The sequence below is a fragment of the Bombus pascuorum genome, chromosome 1, assembly GCF_905332965.1.
Source record: "Bombus pascuorum chromosome 1, iyBomPasc1.1, whole genome shotgun sequence".
Taxonomy (NCBI): Eukaryota; Metazoa; Arthropoda; class Insecta; order Hymenoptera; family Apidae; genus Bombus; species Bombus pascuorum.
Window position 1 is genome coordinate 29,558,662 of NC_083488.1, and position 19,819 is coordinate 29,578,480.

At 34.1% G+C, this 19,819-nt stretch overlaps 1 protein-coding gene across 1 annotated transcript in view; it reads right to left on the minus strand.

Moving 5' to 3' along the window:
* Positions 1-19,340, minus strand: part of LOC132915527 (eye-specific diacylglycerol kinase) — a 96,949-nt gene extending 77,609 nt beyond the window's left edge. Inside the window, exons 1-3 of the mRNA XM_060975411.1 lie at positions 18,852-19,340; positions 14,719-15,056; positions 3-113 (exon numbers count right to left, since the gene is read on the minus strand). Coding sequence (XP_060831394.1) covers positions 3-113; positions 14,719-14,807 — 200 coding nt within the window. The 5' untranslated portion in view covers positions 14,808-15,056; positions 18,852-19,340. The remainder of the gene's footprint in view (positions 1-2; positions 114-14,718; positions 15,057-18,851) is intronic.
* Positions 19,341-19,819: the final 479 nt, after the last annotated feature.

The window sequence follows — 19,819 nt, forward strand, 5'->3', positions numbered from 1 at the left end:
ACCTTTCCTCCGAATCATCATCGGTCGGCGATTTCTTATCTTCCCTGCACCGTAAGTTCGTGCCCTCAGCGAAATGCACCCGTTGTCCCAGTTCCGGCGAGAATCCGAGCAACCTACAATGCACACGAGAAACACCGAGATGCTGTGATATAAAATCACTCTGAAAGCACTAGCTGTCCTCGAGGCGTGGGGCACACGACCTCTTTTCCATTAGCGTACGGATATCTTCGATCTGATCGTTTAAATCGTCGTTTGGATAGTCGACGACCGCGCTATTTGTCCGCGTCCTTTGCGTCAAGTTTTCGAATACATCGGCCGACGAACATCGAGGACGAAGGGATGATCGAGGACACCCGAAAGGGTTGAAGCGGGCAACGATAACTCGAAATTTGCTGCCGGACTAATGACGCAAGGGTAATCTGAAAATGAGTGGGGTGTCTGTGGGAATCAAAGTTTTTGTAACAAAGAGATCGAAGTCGTTAGAAGGGGTTGGAGAATTTCGAGTATAAAGTAACTCGTTCCTGTAGAAGATTCGAGCGGATATGGAAGTTTGTGTAATTATTATAGCTCGAGTTTAAGCGTTTGAAACTAGGCCAGTGTTAGATCTACCGAATGAAAACTAGTGAGGAATTTCGTGAAACGTTGAGTGAATTATAGATGCTTGTGTGTTTGTGGGAGATTTAAATATATAAGGATGTGCAGAATGTTCGTAATGCGCAGAGATATTCATAATTAGATGGTGAATATTATGATATTCAGAGATTGAAACAGATCTGTTTAGTCCTTGTTGAATGTTTCATTACTGTAGTTGGGTTTCTGAAAACATGAATCTATTTAAACATTCCGAGTCTAGCAACAAGGATACAACGTATACGAAACGTATTATAATTCTTATCGATATTCTGGATTCTGTTCGATATACTCGTTCGATAACATTTATTCTTTCGAAAATTGACCGATATTCAAAATTGTAACACGAAAGAATCTAATGCACGAAATCTCGCGATACTCTAAATAGGATGAAATAAACGTAATACACGAACGAATGATATGATTATACGCCTATCTAATATCGCTGAATATTTCCCTATGTAAAACATATTTAAATAAAAATCTTACATTATGAAACCTCGAACAGTCTTAACAATAAAGCTCTTCACCGACGTATCTCGAACAGAATATGCTACCTTTTATCGTAAACAGAAGATCGCAAAAGTTTTATCGTAATACGTAGTTAAAAATTGATACGACCTCTGTTATATCGTTAAATGATAATGTGGACGTACGAAGAGCAGAGGAAAAATATGCGATAAGTATTCGCATCGAAGCACGTTTCGTTTCTCATGTTCAAGGACTCGATAGAAATTACAAAGCAACGAATAGAAGCTTCCAACGTATCTCGCTGATTAGTCTCGCTGACCATCCTCGAATTATCCTCTAACTTGTTTCGCCCCGCAGAGAGCAGATAATCGATTGCAGCGTACCAATGGTTTTAGTCTCGAAAACAAGACGAAAAAAAAGGGAAATAAGAGAAAAGACGATCGAATGCGATCTCGCGGCAACACGAGGTGAAAACGCGGGGAAAAATAAAACAAGCATGTCGGCAATCTATTTCGAGCATATGGATGCGAACCACGCGGATCTGCAGCAACGTGGAAAATACGATGAAAATTTAATCGAAACTGAGAAACGATATCGATGGAAAACCGCGCGAAACGTGGCTCGCTGCAAATCCGATCCGATTATAGCGCAAAGGTGTCCGTTTTTCGGTTGGCCGTTTGTTATTTCGATCGATCGTTTCTCCGTTCCAGCCGCGAAGCCTAAACGAGAGATCGTTTAACGATTGAATTCGTTCGACGAACGATCAATATGCAACTGATCGACTATTCTCGTGTGACGATATTACGGGAATTCTCAAGAAAATAAAGAAAACCACGGATAATGTGAAATTATAATAGAAAATTAAATAGCTTTTGGGCCTCATTAGACGCGATTATGAATTTAATATAATATTTACTATGTACAATATGACGAACAATATGCGGTATCTGTGTAATGACGCAATAATAAATTAATTTCTGCAGGCAACACCGGCTTGTTGACAACTTAATGGAAATTTCACCACCGAATTTCTTCCTTCAAATTGTATTTTTATTAAAAAGATATTTCAAACGTTTGACGTGATAAATGATCGTGTAATGCAGGAGAAACGTGTTGATGAAAATCTTTCGAATTTTTCTAGATATTTTAAAAGCTTGGAATAGCAAAGATACGAACGACCGGGCTTGCGAACAGACTGATTTAAAAGCAACGAAACGTTAACCATTTGATGCTAAATGTCAACTGTGATAGCTACAGTATTTTGTGTTGCTTTGATACGAAACCTTTTCGTCGGCGCAGTTTGTCTGTATTTATAAGGAATTAATAACACACATGATTTTGATTGAATTAGAAGTATGAAGATTTATTCGGTATATAAGAGTACTCGAATTTTCGGGGTTATTTTTGTTGACTATATACATAGGAATCAATGTGATCAAATGATTTTTGAAGATGATAAAAAAAATGGTGTCATCAAAAATTCTAAGTACGTAGAATCGGTCAAGCAGATGATAAATTTTCAACCTGTTAGCTGAATCGTTTCTCAACCAAAATTTCCTTCTTAGGCAAGAAATAAAAAAATAATAAATGCAATACCTGTAAATAATTCGTGTTAGTAAAAAAATCAGTAATAAAATTGCATTTAGTAAAGAAACACATAAAAAAAATATACTAGCGTCACAAATCATATGATTATAAATAAAAGAGATTTCTGAATAAATGGGTTTTATTATTCGACAACCCCATAATTTAACAATTTGTTCGTTCTGTCTAAAAAGATTGACAGTCAGAAATAACAGATCTTTCCCATTCAACGCGTTAATATCAGACATGGAAAGGATAAGTTGACAGCCAGGTCGAATGATTGTAGGGTTATTTACAATGTGGACTGCACGCTACTCTGGCGGCTAAACGAAATGTAGCAGCAATTGTGAGATTACTACAAACTGCTTAAAATCATACTATGAAGCAAACGATTGAGCCGTTCCTAAAATTTAACATCAATTTTATGAATGTGCTCCTGATATCTTCACGGAAATACGTACGACGAGAGCAACTCTTAACAAACATTAAAAATTCTATTTCTCGTATCACGGACAAAGTTGGACGGTGGTGTTGAAAAATGCAGAGAAATGGTATATTACATTCGTCTGCTACGTAGCAATTGTGAAAAACCCGAGTGTGCAGAGTCCGTGCCAACATGGAGAAGCAAAGTAGGAAAATAGAAAATTAAACGAACATTCTACACCCGTGAACCGAGTTATTTAAATAAATGCTAATGTTCGGTAAAATCTGTTAAACTATTTAAACTAAAAAAAACGGACACGTGCGCGCTACAAAGGATTTGTTTCGCGTAATTTTGTTGTATGATTTACGACCTGAGATTGTGTGCCCCATTCCTCCAAGTTTCTTTTAAACAAAAGAAAACAGTGTCAAATGGAACAGACCTTTTTCTGTCCTGGACAAGATACGTAGGGACCATACAAAAGTAAGAGACAAATGCAAAGGCACGCGTAAGAAATTAAAAATGCTGCTTGAATGCCAGAGAAACATGGTGAAAAGTTCCCCTCGTTTCTGACTCGAAAAGATATATTAATTTGCGTACGAGAAAGTAACGTAATTTGTCGTTAGAGCGTCGTTTACCTTTCGAAGTACCACAAAGAAATAGATAAATCGGAAACAGTTTGTCGAAAGCAATAGAAATTAGAGAAATAACTACGAAGAAATATACAACATCCATGGAATTATAAACACACGGTGTTCTTACATTTCGATCAAAATTCCCTTCAAAAAAAAAAAAAAAAAAAAAAAAAAAATGGAAAGAAGCGTTTTAACGTACAACTTCTTCTTTTGTTTCCAGCCAAGGTTCAGAAACGAAGGGTCAGTAGTTTAAACGACATCGTTGAATGCGTAGGGAAGCGCTCGTGACCATGAATCGATCGCTATGAAACGACGAAAATCAAATTACACCGTTCGAAGATGAGGTTGAGAAAGGGCAAAATAGTGGAAGAACGAGAAAAATGATGAAACTGACGACATAGAAACGGCTCGTAAAGCGTTACTCGTGTACATTGTAAATACACAATATACATACGTATGTTGATATCATAAAAGGCAATTATTCTAACGATCTCGAGATATGTTATCAAAATCACTGTCTATCTGCTGAATAATTTCATACATATATGTACATATGATCAATTTCAATACTATCGCATTATCATACTTCTCGAAGATTTACGTCAGATTAGTTAAAAATAAAAATTAGGTCCGATTAGATCGGAATTTGATTCGGTTTAGTTTTCTCGGTCAGATCAGGTATAATTTTTAGTTTTGATCCTGATTAAAATTAAATTTCATTCAGATTAGGTTAATTAAATTAGATTTCGGTCTACGTTGGATTTGCACAGCAGATGTAAAAGATCGCTTTATAAATTTGTCAAACCAGAAGAGAATACATGCCAAGGTCATTAAAGTTGACGAAGCGGATTTTATTATCTCGCGTCACTCGTTTATTTACAAATACGCGTCGCACAGGCTTGAATTCATATGCATACAATAAAATCCGTTGATGATCTCCATACCGAAAAAACAACGGAAAAGGAGTTTCATTAACCGATAACGGTCGACGTGGGATTCGAGCGATCCCACAATGCCTCGGCTTCCCTCACGTTGGTTTTCACTTCGTGAATATTCATTCGAATTAACGTTCGCACAACCTGCAACCATTTTCCTTTGCTATTCGGTAAAAGCCAAAAAAAAAAAAAAAAAAAGAAAAGGAAAGAATAGAAAGCCGCATCGGAACAAAGGGATTCTAGTTTCTCGTTCAAAAACTTCATTCGATAAAACGATGTTTCTGTAAAGCAGAATTCGGCGAAGAATTAAACGATTTGAAGATATCTTATGTTCAAACGAATAATATAAACTTCGAACGTTGTAAAGGATCACAAGGTATTTCGTATAACAGGAATTCACTGATTCTATCCGAGTTTATTCGTTTGGATAAGGAACTTTGACTTCTGCATAACTCTCCTGTTCTTATAAAGAATTCTCTCGCTCTTCTTGGACCATTGAATTATTGTTATCAGTGAAATTTTATACTTCACAGGATACATAGCGAATAACATTGATACTGGCTGAATAAAATTTCAAAAATTACCGTCGTTTGATCATCGTATTCCATGTAAAATTATAAAATTTCAAAGAAGAATTTCTATAAGCTGTAACGCGTAACTTGTTCACTCGCTAATATCAGTTAGTCGATCAATTTTATGCGAAAGAATCTTTGCGTTGTATTATCCAATCGGTAAACTGACTTTAAGGTGTTCAAGTAAATCTTTAATAAAATCTTCAAAGAGACACGCGAGTTCTTTAATTGAATGGTAAAATCATATACATAATAGGTTTTGAATTATCTTCGCAAAGATAGAAATTTCCATAAACATCCTCAATTTATTGATCACTGTGTAAGCTTACTTTCACATTTTTACTCTCACATATTACATTATTCAATGGAATTTAAACAATTTCCATGTCGATGACACATTCGCGGTTCTTTGAATTTCGATCTGGTTCTGAATAATACGTTGCGCTTTGTTCCAACGTTTTACGAACATCGCGCGGTTCACCTTCTCAGGGCAAAGCTGAAACTGAGTTTCAGAACCGCAGGAACCACAAATGTATCATTTAACCCTTTACACTCGGTTGTCCTTTCCGAGGGGACATCGTAAATTCAGCGAACAACTCGGACGTCCTCTCTAAGGTAACACAAAGAGATTACTGGCAATTATATAGCACGAAATTACACGAGCTCCGAATTTTTTCAAAATATATGTTTCCTTGAAGTTTCGCATTCCCACTGTACGAAAAGAAACAAATAAGGAAATGGAAAATATGCCGAGCGACAAGGGTTAATAATCATCAAGAAAGTTCAACGTCTCGAATCTGCATACCTTTAATACGTTTCAAGAAAATAGTCGGAAACATCGTATACAAAGCACCGCAGAACGAGCACCCACGTATTTTCAAGACAACGAAACGCGTTCGTGTAACTAGTTTACGCGGCGTGGTCCCAGTTCGCATAATAAAACTGATCAACATGCTCGGTAAAACGAGCACCGTAACAAAATTCGTTCTAACAAATGGAATTCCGTTGTACATGCATACAATGAAAAATATTCCTTATTAATTCAACCATACTGTCCGTGTTCAAAATTATTTATTAATAAGAGAAACACGCCCGAAATGCGAAATGGTAGGTAAATTTCGCTTATAACAGATAGCTCAGCTAATTTATACACCTAATGAAAATAATCAGAGTATTACCTACTCGAGAGACAACTGCACTTTAATATCTTTATTGACTCTATATCTTCTGTATCGTGTCACATAAATTCACCCTGCAGTAAAAATATTACGGTATTAAAAGCACCGGTGTTTGTTTCGTTCTCCACCTTTACCAGCGGCTTTTAGCGCATTTGATAAATGTTGAAATAATGGAAATGTTTAATGAAAGAAACGTCAAGCTGAAACCGTTTTAAATCTCTATTAAAATTTCCATTACGAATCCCTGTCGAGAAAAAAAAAAAGAAAACAAAGTTTAACCCTCGTCCGTTCCTCGACACGACCAAACAAGGGAGATTTAAATAAAGACTCGCTTCATCCTCTACATATTACGACATTTCACTTTGAATAATAAGCAGGCGCTTTACGATTATTCCGAAGGGAGACTATCCGTATCCTCCTAGCGAAATCGTTCAACGTTAAATCGAGGAATCGATGGGCTAGGATTTCTGAAACCCTCGATGGATTTTCAAGCGTTATTTAAAGAGCATCGCGTTCCCATATCCGTCCCAATTACTTACTAATTGATCCTCAATGAAGACTAATTAATATTACCACGCGGATGAATTAGGCCAGCAACGAAAATCCTGGTACTTCGATCCTTGACCCTTCGTTAAGAACTGTATCCGCGGCAAAAGGCAGTCGCATTAATTTCATTAGGAATGGAGGTCAAGGAAGACTTCGTTTCGTCACTAGTCGATGAAAAATGAGAAAAGCAGAGAAAAATGTAAATGGAAAAAGACAGGGGTGTTCCTCTCGAAGAAGAACCGGCGAGCCAGCAACTTATATTGGAATTTAATTCCACAGAAAAGTTAAACGTAGGAACTGGAGAAAGACAAATACGAAGACAGACGTGTCCAACTGGAAGCTACGAGGGAGTTCTTTCTATCTCTATCTATCTTTCTTTTACTGTTTCAAACTCTTTCTGCGGTTTCCACTTTCAGGAAAAAGAATCTACGTTCTAATGAACGTATTTACCATTCACGACGAAATGGTTGGAATCGATCGATCTCCACTGGAATTAATCTAGCGCTATCGAAATCGAGCGCTGTGCACTGTGCAAGCTTCGGTGACATTTTTAAATCTTAATGCCACGAACCAAGCCACGATAGCAGAGAAACATTTTTCCATGCTCGTCGTAATATCTGCCGATTACTGCGATATGTACCGCTTAGAAATTTCTGCGGTTTGAAAAGGTCAAGATAAATCTTCTTTCTCGTGTTATTTCATTAATCGACTATTTCAGTCCGACGAACTATTTCGAAAAATTAGTTAACTCGGATGTGTCTATCGCCCTTTAAACAAATACGTTAATAGTAATATTATTACTTGATAGATTATTGCGTGAGAGATCTCAGGTAATGAAAAACCGATCCATAGCGATTATTTCGTGTACGTGCCAAAAATTTACTCAAAAATAAAAACCTAGACGAAAATACCTTCGTAAGATGTAGAGAGACAAATTTAGAGATGAAGAAACACCGCGTGATATAGCGCAAAAGCTAAATGATCAGAGTTAGAACTTTGTTTATAAACAGCAAATCTGTTGTAGCGATAGCAACTTGGAGAAGGGACACTTTCAAGACACTAATGAAAGAGAGAAAAAGGTTCCGGTTGGTTGATATTGTAAAGATACCGACTAAGGAATCATATTCACTCGGAAGGATCACAATGAAGAAGCGTGAAAGAAGACACGAAAGGTGAGTAAACCGTACGCTAGCTGTTGAGGGGCTGAAAGCTCAATCAAAAAGCTGCGACCCATTTAGAGATTCCCAGCCAGCGCTTTTGTACTAGGTTCGTCATCATTTCTCTGCATCTAGCGGACTTTAGCTAACGCCTTCTTCGCAGAACAAAGTCAACCCTGCACGCGAGAAGTCATCACCGAAAATGTTCCCCTATCGCCTTGTAAATGGAAGAGCTGCGTCAACCGACGTATGAATAAAATGAAAATGTCAGAACGTAAAATGGCTCGTAAAAATAAGTTGAAAACGCGAAGCTTCGCATTAGAATTAGATATAATTTGCAACTTATCGACTTACCAATGTTATTATTATATCGTCGATGTTTATATATTTGTGAAGAATTTCAAAATGCATATAATACGTAAAGACGTATAAAATATCGAAAGTATCGTTACTATATGATAATAACACATGTATATAAAATTACTAATAAAAACAAGGTGGAAACGTGGAATAAAATTTTCCTGCCAGTTAAACGAAGCTTCGTCTGCTACATTGAATTTTTAAAAATTAATGAGATACGTGCGTTTAATTAATCTCTTTAATTTGACAAATTTTGATGGATTATTATATTGTAATACCGGTGGAATAAGTTTTAATAACGATCGCGTGCATTTATTAACAAATTTTGGAACAACTGTCGTTCATATTAAATATACATTTTTAATCATAATTTTAATCTTTAGTCGATATTCTACGATATCAAAATGAGTAATTCACAGGTATCCGAAATAAAAATATTACATTTGTGTACCATTGGTTTTTATTACATCGTGTTATTATGTTATATCCCGTGACCCATAAATGAAAAGTTAATTGTACGTGAATATTCAACGAATTTTCAAACACCTTCCTAAAATCAAAATATCTTGCATATAAATAATTTTAATTTGCATATCTAATTTCTTCTGGCGCGGGGTGAAACCTCAACTCGCTTCTATCACTCATTCCATTTCTATTTGCTCTTGATAACAGCAGTCCGTGATATTCCAACCTTTACGATGAAATCTTTTCAATATCAATGTTATATGCAAAAATTTTGCTTTAATAGAAGCAAAAATGTCGAAAAGCCCATTTGTATCGGTCATTCCATTACACAATGAACATTTGCAACGATGAAACTTCGACGCAGAGATATTCTGTCTGCGATAAAATAACATTGAAAAATATGACCACTTCGATCGAGGTGTTCTGATATCATTGCCAATTTTTATCTTTCTCAATAACCGAAATTTATTGCAGATCAACTATCACCTGGCTTGTAAAAACCGCCTAAATCTCATTTAAATCTGATTCAAAAAATATAACACGAAGCTAATTCAACATTTCTTTTTCTCTACGTGCAGAAAAAGTAAAATGCTTCGCTTGTCGATCAACGTCGACAGATAATATGAAAGTGTCTTCTCATTTCGTAATACGTACTGTCCTGCTCGGTATTACGCGTATTATAACGAAACTACCATCACCTTCATCAAGATCTAACCTAAGTCTCCTCCTTTTATTTCTCTTTGAAGCAAGGCAAGTTCTTTGCGAACATCGTTCAATCTAAATCTTTCGATAGTATGAAACTTTCATTCAACATCACTCGTTAAAACTTCTTTTTTGTAACTCGTAAGTTACTGAAAAATGTAAAGGGTCACTCCCTAATTGTTGATCAAAGACAATTCGTCGTTAAAACAAATAATTAACAAACAATGAGTATGTACGTAAGCGTAACGTCTTTCTCTCTCGCTACATGATAATGATGATGAAGAAAATGAACAAAGAGCTAATTATATCTATCCGTACCTGTGTCAGACAAATTGAGTTTCTCGGCTTTTCCCCGTTTTATTCTTGTGTCTCCATACTTCATTTTAATCTGTTGAAAACTTATGAATCTTTCCCACGTATCTTTCTCGATCTAACGTTATATTTATTAAATCTTGTGGTTTCTAGAATTAATTCTGCTAGCATTAATTCGGTGTCCAATGGCTTCGGAACAAATCATGCCATTTCGAAATCCTCGCACAAAGTTAAACGAAAGCAAAGGAACTCTGAAAAACACGCAGAATCAAAAACACTTTACATCGAAGATTCTTGTTGATCGAGGAAATTCTAGACCTCGTTGTCGTTAATTTGTTTATTCCGCTCGGTAACACTTCGCGTGATCTCTCGCGTCGAGCTGCGTGGATTACGTATAGTAGAACTGTTCGTTTCGAAGCGTATCGAACGAAGATTAAGTGGGTGTACACGCTTATTTCCGACAACGGAATTTATGGACTCGGTGGAATCGAATTACACAAGTAGTTAAAAACGAATTTTCCACACAGGCTTGCCAATTTTATACGACGTGCAATTTTAAACCTAACATTTATTATTGGGTTAATTGTGCGTTAATGCGGTGCTCGCGAATATTCGTAACAGAGTTACCTTGTTAATTACGTATTTTTATAACAACTTTATCAAATTGTACGTAAGGCAGCGAGACGCGCGATAATATTACAATGACACATCGCAAGAAAGAGGAAAATAAATCACGAAAGAAATCTTCGATCAAGTGCTTTATAAATTTCTACAAATTATAATTACAATTATATATATATATGCATAATTGACGAATATAATTATAATTATAATTTATATATATAATATATATACACAATTTAGAAATGAATTATGAATCGGAAAAACAAATGGTGCAAGCTACTAAAAATATAAATTTATATCGTTTCTGTTATCTCACGCGATTAACGATATTCGACGCTTAAGTTTATATGGATAACGAAAAAATACTGAACGATGTGATAAATATTTAGTTAGTAGTAAATTGGTAATAAATATTTACTTAATACGTATTAATAATTATTTATCAGATTCCTTCGGATTATTTTGACATGAAAGTAATTCTCTTCGTACTTAACAACCTATAGACAATTTCAGTGGCCTTGCTTCAAGTTTGAACAAACCATCTTTTTGAAAGATATTTTCTCAATAATATCAAATCTTTAGAAAAAAATGATGTTTTATTATCTGATATTCTCCTACTCTAACATCTGTATTTAGAAGTTCTTCGATAATTTGCAACTTAAATACGTATGATTTTAATGAAAATAAATCTTTCGAAGTACATACATATTCAATTCTTTGCACGACGTTCTACTATAATTAGCATCTAAAAAGATCGCATATATGGAAAGGAAATGTTAGAATTCTGCATTATAGCAGTAACTACTTCAGTTTCAAGCAACGCAAACTATGATCCTTCGTGTAACGCAACCTTATTCAAGTGAAGTATCGTTTTAGCTGTGAATTATATAAATTAACCATGAAACACTTTTCAAGTACAAATTATGATGATGAAACAAGTTGTGTGCTACTAATTAGTATCATATTATACATTGGAAGTATTCTTATGAATTATATAACAATAATTTCAATACATTTAACACAAAATGTATATAACTTCGAACTTTAGAACGTGCTTCTTTAAGAAATATGTATTTCAAAGAAGATTTCACAAACGTTCGACAGATAATTAATTTTAATTCGCTGTATTTGAACAGCTAGAAATTTGTAAAAAGTTCAGACGAAACATGTGCCATTTATAATTACAATCAGATTGACATTTTCCAAAACAAAGTAAACGTTCTAAGTTAAACATTTAATTCACACGCGAACTATCGTTGAAATACGTAAATCCGTGATCTGCACTGCTTAACTCTGGATAAATGCAGTATCTATTAAACAACCACTTTGTAGCAAACTGACATAAACTTTCATACTTATAACATTGACCGTGTTCCGCCTAATGTCAGTAAGTACATCATTAAAGAATAAAAATACCATACATAACTCTATTGCATTTTTGCATTCGATTAAGATGTAAAACGTTTATAATTATACCTTCAATATTTGCATATTCATTCAAGAAAATTTAAACGTGCAAAAACATATAGAATATACGTAATATATAAAACATATTGTGTGCGTTTATAAGAATATAAATTTTACGTAAACATTCTCAGTCTGTACGTAACAATTCGAAGATACAAAAAGCCAGTTATTATGGTAATTAGATAGTTATCACTGTAATAACAAGTTATACTAACCAGTTATTAGTTACTACATTCTTTGCACAGTTGGACACCACACCACTGCCAAGAGGTATGTACATTGAGCGTATCTTAAATAGAAGTACTAGCACGATTACGAGCGACTTGTTTTCAAAGAAAAAAAAGGGGACTCTGACCTAATTTCACTGTGTAAAAGTTTCGGCAATCGAAACGAGCTGACCTTCGAATTATCATAGCTTTTACATAATTCCATTTGTTATAAATTAGGGTATGTTAAATCTAAGCGTTACATCATAACGACTCTCGGACCAAGGAAAATAACGCCAACTTAAAACGCTGTTTCGTCGACACACGATCTACTGCATCGTCACAACGAGAAACCGTATTTTCGAGCAGCTTGTTACAAATTCGAACGCGTTAAATTTCATCGTTACGTCACGCAATATTGGAAGCGAGAAAGATAGAGCAACTCGGCAGCGGTGTTTCATTGATCAGAACTGCTTTTGGATCTTCAGAATTGTACCTTTGAAAGGTCGATTTATAGCAAATTTATAGCATAGGCTCTAAATTAGAAACAATATGTGATAACGTGAAATACTGATCTGTTTGATAAATTGGAAAGTAGAGTAAAATGATAAGATTTCGAAAGCAGTTTTTTCGAATTATACGAGGGAATCTTTTTAACGTTGGGTTATTTATATGTGAAGGCGTTAAATTCTAACTAAGATTCTCGAGACCGTATGAAGATACTATGATGTTTCAAATCGAGCCAAATGCTTGCCACAAAATCTAGTTGTCGATGCGACGTTTAGTTTTGGCTTCTAAGAAACTCAAACGTATCTCGCGTATTTCACCGATTTCGATATATTTTATGGTCGAGTTGTGGCTAAATATTGTCATCGAAATTCTAATTATAAATTCGAGCACATTAAGTCTCGATGTCATGCCATAGATAAGATCGTTGTATTACGCGTTGTAGCGTATGAAATGTGTCTATTGGAACACTTCAGCGTCGTACGCCTGTAGCGTGGTTTATTTAAATTAACTGCTAATCTATGCTCATCTTTTGTTTAAAATAGTGTTGGAAGTCCTCCAATATCCTATTTGCAACGATATAGTAAATACCTACGCATAAGATTCGAGTCACTTTCCCTTACGGATTTAAATTTCATCTTTCTACGGATTAAACTGTATAATATGAACTGAATATTGTTCGTGGAAAGGCTAATTAACGTATTATTCGCTGATAATATTATTATAAATTTCCTTCTAAGGATAGTAGTCATAAAGAGAAAGAACGAGATAAATCTGCGAAGATTCTGTAGTATCCTTTTGATTCAGGTTAATTTTGTGGCGTGGGAAGACTATTGTCTTCGACAAACAATCGGTTTTCCTGTGAATTAAAATAAATGGAAATACTCGCATCAATACGTAAGAAATACAAAGTGCTTTCGAATAAGTTGAAAGAAATTTTCAGATTCAAAAGTTACTGAACTGTACGACAGAGATGTTTAGAAGTAGATATCAGTTACGTAATTCTTGCTTCTAAGCACTTTCCAAGCACAGAATTAATTTTCGCACCTTGGAAGGAGAAACTACGGTTGAAACTTTTACGTCAAATTTTCACTAAGCTTCATGATATTCAAATGAAATTGTTAACAGCGTGCTTCGCAAATTGACTTGAAAATTTATGCAAATTTATTCTAGTTTACTCGCAATGTACTTGTCTGCTGCTAATGTCAATGTAAATTCCAAAGTTTCAAGTAAGACATTCCCTTTACAGTCTTAAATAAATCAATGAAACAGTCGCATGTAGGATTATTCTAAGCGTTGTCTTTCGCCTTCAAATCCATAACGCAAAATTGTCTCCGAGTGAAACAACGTTCCACTAGTTATTTTCGTTCTCAAAAAATGTCATTAATACATAATTACATTACGTGGAAAAATGACATGTGGAGGATTTTAATATTCAATTATCTCTTAACTTAAGTAATCGACAATCGTTGTTCATAGAAGATAATTATACAAATTAATATACGATGTTAACTTAACGATATTAACATACATATGATATTTAATTTTACACATTACATACAATATACAACTTTATTTGAGCTTGTATAACTGCAATTTTTATTGCGTCTATTACAGCAAAATAAAATTATAATTATTTAAAGCATTTTATTTTTATTGAAAATCTGAAATCCAATAATTTTTATAAAACGATCGCTCTATGAAATTTTATATTTCATTTAATAGTTATATATATGTGTGTATATGTGTGTTCAAGAATTCTATAAAATCTAAATACAATGGCATAAATAACGTTGAAGAAAAGTGAATAATATTTATAAGCCGTGGCTTTGGATATCAAGACAATGAAAACAGTGACAATGAATAGCCATAAATAGACGTAATGAAATATTCACGTTGCAAAACGTTATAAAATGTTAAATAATTTAAAAAAGAAAAACACTCACTTGAAGCTCAACCCATAGACCTTTGGAGTTTCCGACGAGCCCGAATTACATTTCAGGCAACCGAGCCAAGATATACAATCGATGAACATTTTTCCGTGATTTTATGGAAATGAGCCACTGCTAGATCACACAATAGGCAACAATTACAGATGCACTCATGCACTTTCCTTTTCGATCTCCTTCAGTGGCGCAGCTTCACTGACTGTTGTATCGGCGTTATTCGCGTTCTTACTCAGGTATTATGTCACCGCGACGCCATAAAATACACAGTTTTAAATCTGTACATACGAATCACCGTTAAACAAGTCACTTCAGATGTTTCAGCAGAATTACAGTTCCTGTTATAAATTTTCAATTTTGAATGCCCCATATAACGTGAAATATACAAAGTACAGCAGCTATAAAAAGTACTAGAACACTGTCGTATTTACTATGATATTTACATATTAATTAATTAGCTTCAGATATATGGAGGCTACAGAAATAGAACGCGATAAATCACATTTCCTATTTTTTACATAGAAGCAGTTTGAAAGTATATTGTCGATCAATAATAAAAATGTTACCAAAATTGTCTCTCTATCTACAGAATTTTGTCAACTTAACAACTATTTTTAAGAGATTTGCATATGTATATCATAAAATCTATCTGATTTTCGTTCTCAATTATGTCATCTCTGCTTAACCATAAGGTGACGTTAAAATCAGAAAATGAAGAAAAATGTATTTATCACGTTTCTCCCCTGAAATCTCTACAGTAAATTACACAGTAAATATCGTTTAGCGATACTTTCATATTACGAGAAAAAATCGATAGTATGAAAATGAAATGTATTACAAAACTTGATAAAAAAATGCTTCATCGAAAAATAAGAATGTAAAAAATGTTACGTTAAAAAATAACAACGTGTGTAAATACTTTTCGCGGGAGCAATATGTATTGTCGGAAATTAACGTTAACTGATCACGATAAAAATATAGAAAATATATGAGTAGTATAAGAATATAATAAAGAAACTTTGCAAATTCTACTTGTTGTTCGACTCGAATTGAACGTAGGTATAGTTAATTAACGTATCAGTATGATATTTATGATCTGCTTATTAAAAGTGCAAAACAAGATTGGTCATTATGTAATTGACTACATCAGCCCGATAAAATCGAACCTGATAAAAACAAACGATAATTGAATGTCGTTATCTAATTGAAACGTGACGTTCTTTCATCGATGAAATATGAATTGCTAAACTTTATATTGCAAAGAAGGCACTCTTGACTCTTGACTTGTACCTCGTATGTAGGCAATTCAAATAGACTACTCAGTGTCCTTTTAAAAATATGTTTATCACTTTATTCATTTTAATTTCTTTTTAGTTTAATTCATTTTCAAATATCGTCTAGCTGAAACACAGATACGGTATCTTCAGTAAGCTTAATTGAAATATCTTATCTAGCATTTTCCAATCTTAATGTTACATTTAAAAATTATAATAAAAATATAAAATAATTCTGTCGTATAATTCCGTCAGATAATTTTTTTCAACAATGGACATATCGAGCAGAAGCAATTTATTCATATACATACATACAAACATAATTACATAATTATTAAAACAAAAAGCTTACAGGACAAGAGTTAAGAAATCCTATAAAAACTTTGCAATATATACAAAGATCATTAATCGATACTATAAGACAAATTAATTTTAGAATTTGTTATATGAGAGACCAATTTCTTGTTTCTTTGTCTTTCTTTTCCATCACTTACGTATGTCAGTTATCCTTCCGCGGTTTGATGGAAAAAAGCTACGAACACATTGTGTGTACGATTAGTATATCGAATTGCAATTAGAGCATACCTTTGCGTCATGCTATTTAATGCATACAGAGAATTCAATCACCAACTTCGTCTGTTATTAACGAACACAGACTTGTATATAGATGTAAAAAAGATGCATGGAATATAGATCGCCGTTTATAATGTTCTTTCGAAACTGAAATTACAAACCGGTTTGAGCACAAAAAAAAAAAGGAAATCGGATGAAGAAAACATCGAGAACTGTGACAAATACAAATTGAAGGTAATATTCATAAACTCTTATTCGTTACGGCTAAATTAACAGATTGCGCAATGTTCTACGTAAAATTATGCAATAGGGAATGTGTATTAGCACGTTACAATATTCAACGACGTTATAGTTAATATCAGCCTTCCATTAGCAAATCGATAATTTCATATCGTCCTACATCGTTCGATTATCATTAAAATCGAAATCTAAAAATCTTTCGGATGAGAAATTACTCGATTAGTCTAACCATTTTCCGACTAGGCTAACTAAACTCTGGACATTTTAGCACGTTTCAAGGTATCGGATAAAACATTCTTGTTCTTTGGAGAAAAAAAAGTAAACTCATGTAATATATACATATATTTCAACATTTACGCTTTATATATATACACACACATGTGTAACTTGCTCCACTTCGCAATGATTATAGAACGAGGATTGTAAACATACAACGTGTAGACGTTGATAGTATGCACCGCAAAAACGAAGAGTCAAATGCTAATAAGTTCGAGATTAGAAACATTGAATTCAAATATGTCTGGAAAATGACACGAGATTTTTCTTCGCATGTAATCTTGTGTATTCTTTTTGTTTATGAACAGAAGTTATGTATGCGACTAAACGCAAATCGAATTCAAATATATGTAGAAAATGATCTTTTATTTTTATGTATCCTCGTACGTAACTTTTAATAACAAATAGGACGTATATGTATGTACGATGAATATGATTAAGCGAAAATGAAAGTTTAAGTAGATCTTGAAAATCTTAATATCGAAGCATATTGTTACGCGTGTACTATAAAATTAATTTATTCGATTACAAAAAATTGCGAAAGTTCTTAGAATAGACTAACACCTAGACTGCAAAGCTCATTGAGGTATACTGAGAGTGGCTATTAATCAAGCAACAATTATTCATATGAATTTATCTTTTCACTAACTGCTGTTCGCGACTGCGTTCGCGTAGAACCGGAGGAAACTAATGTTTTTTCCTATTTATTTTTTGATATTATAATTTCTTCGCATAAACTACGCTTTTAGTTTAATCAAGGTTAAATCATTTGTACCGCGAATATTCTCATTCCTTTTAATTTCACTTGAAGTTTTAATTTTGTCGGTGAATTTTACCTCGAATACTCGGTACAATTCCATCTAGGGAATGCGTGTTTCACAAGTATCATGAAAATTTTAGTCCATGGAACAAGAAATTTTTCACGATCCACTACGTTTTACTAAACCGGAGGAAATTCGATAGAACGCAGAATACAACGCAGCGTACGTCATACTTTGTAGAGAAAAACAAATCTCTTAGGAAGCCTGGTAACATTCTAAAGCAGTGTTTCCCAATATTTTTCGAGTCACGAACCCCTTTTATAATAATCAAATAACTCTGCCCCCTTTCAATATATAAAATATACACCATGATAGATTTTAACTCTCCCGTTCTCACTTGTTCTCCGCCGCTGTATTTCCGACTATATCTGCTTTTCAACTTTTGAAAGTTGGTTGGTAACAGGAGACACATTTTATATATTTTGTTTTTTTTAAATAATACTCAAATTTCATTTTGCAAAAATATTCTAGATAGCCGAATATTAACGCGAATCACTGTACATCTAATACTAGAATCAAATATAATACAACTTAAACGCTATCTATATTTCGATAATACCTAACAAAATATGTTCTTTGTTTTAGATTATGTAGATTCGAACAAGCTTAATTCGTTTCATTTCATTCGTTAAAAATCAACATTAAAACCACTGTACTCGAATATTGCAACGTTAAAATAAATAAATACCGAGAAGTGCAATGTCTATTTATAAACTACATTTCAACTACAAGAATAATTAGTAAATTTTACCTAAAAACAGTTCTCAAATATGGAGTCACGATCCACAGGTTGGAAATCGAGATTCTAAAGCGTCCGACTAATAGGTTAACCGATACTAATCGCGATAACACGAGGTATCGAAATTCAATCGAGTTCCAACTTAAAGTCGAAAGCGACGAAGTCGATCAAGCATTACGGAATAATATCGATATTTTTCTATGTAAGTACCTTCGGGAGTCGAAAAATTTTGGTCTAAAATAAATATGTTTCAACGACTGGCGTCCAATTGCAACGTTGAGATATTTCTTCTTTGCAAACGAATTCCGGTAACTCAAAGGATCTGCACGTTTCACGAATTCGATTCGTTTTTCTCACTCTCGAACCAATATCGATGGTACACTGTTTAGAAAGCGGACTATTCACTCATAAAATCACAAATTCGATGATCGATCGATTATAAAAATGAATTGCATGGTCCACGAATCGATACCACGACACGTACTGCGCTTCGAGCCTTCAGGAGGAACACTGTAATAAACGTGTCTTCGTCTTTCTTTCACGTCTGTTGTCTCTCACCGGTTCTCCCTCTCCATCGAAGCAACACTATATAAACAAGAGAGACCGGTAGGGAATCGAGTGATTCGTCAGTCACGCAATCTCCTTTTGACCGTCCTACGTGAAACAACCTACCTAACGTCTGGCTTTGTTGCCGCCGAAGGGCACAGGTGAAACTGGTTTCAAAATATACAAAGCATGTGTCACGTTGCAACAATTACGTCGATACTTTGAGAACGTTCGTATTCTGTACACTTTACGATGTGATCGTAATTCATATTTCAAAAATTTATCGTAAGAAGTATATGAATGTATTGGTTAGGTATAATGCGTAGTTACATTGTTTACGCCTTCGTAATGTAACGTAATGTAAACTAAACGTTATTAATGAAACTATATGATGACACGAGTATCGATAATCGTGGCGATTTTGATGATAAATACAGTGAAATTTTGGAAACGAATTTGACAGACTACGAGTCATCTGATCGCGTTACTCGATGTAAAATTGTAAAATTATGAAAGGCAAGTTTATAATCTGCAACTTGTATGTAGCTTCTAGATTCATTAATATTATTAAATTATTTTATTTTATTTTAAATATGCATTGGTAAATTATCGTGCAAAGGAACTCACGTGTC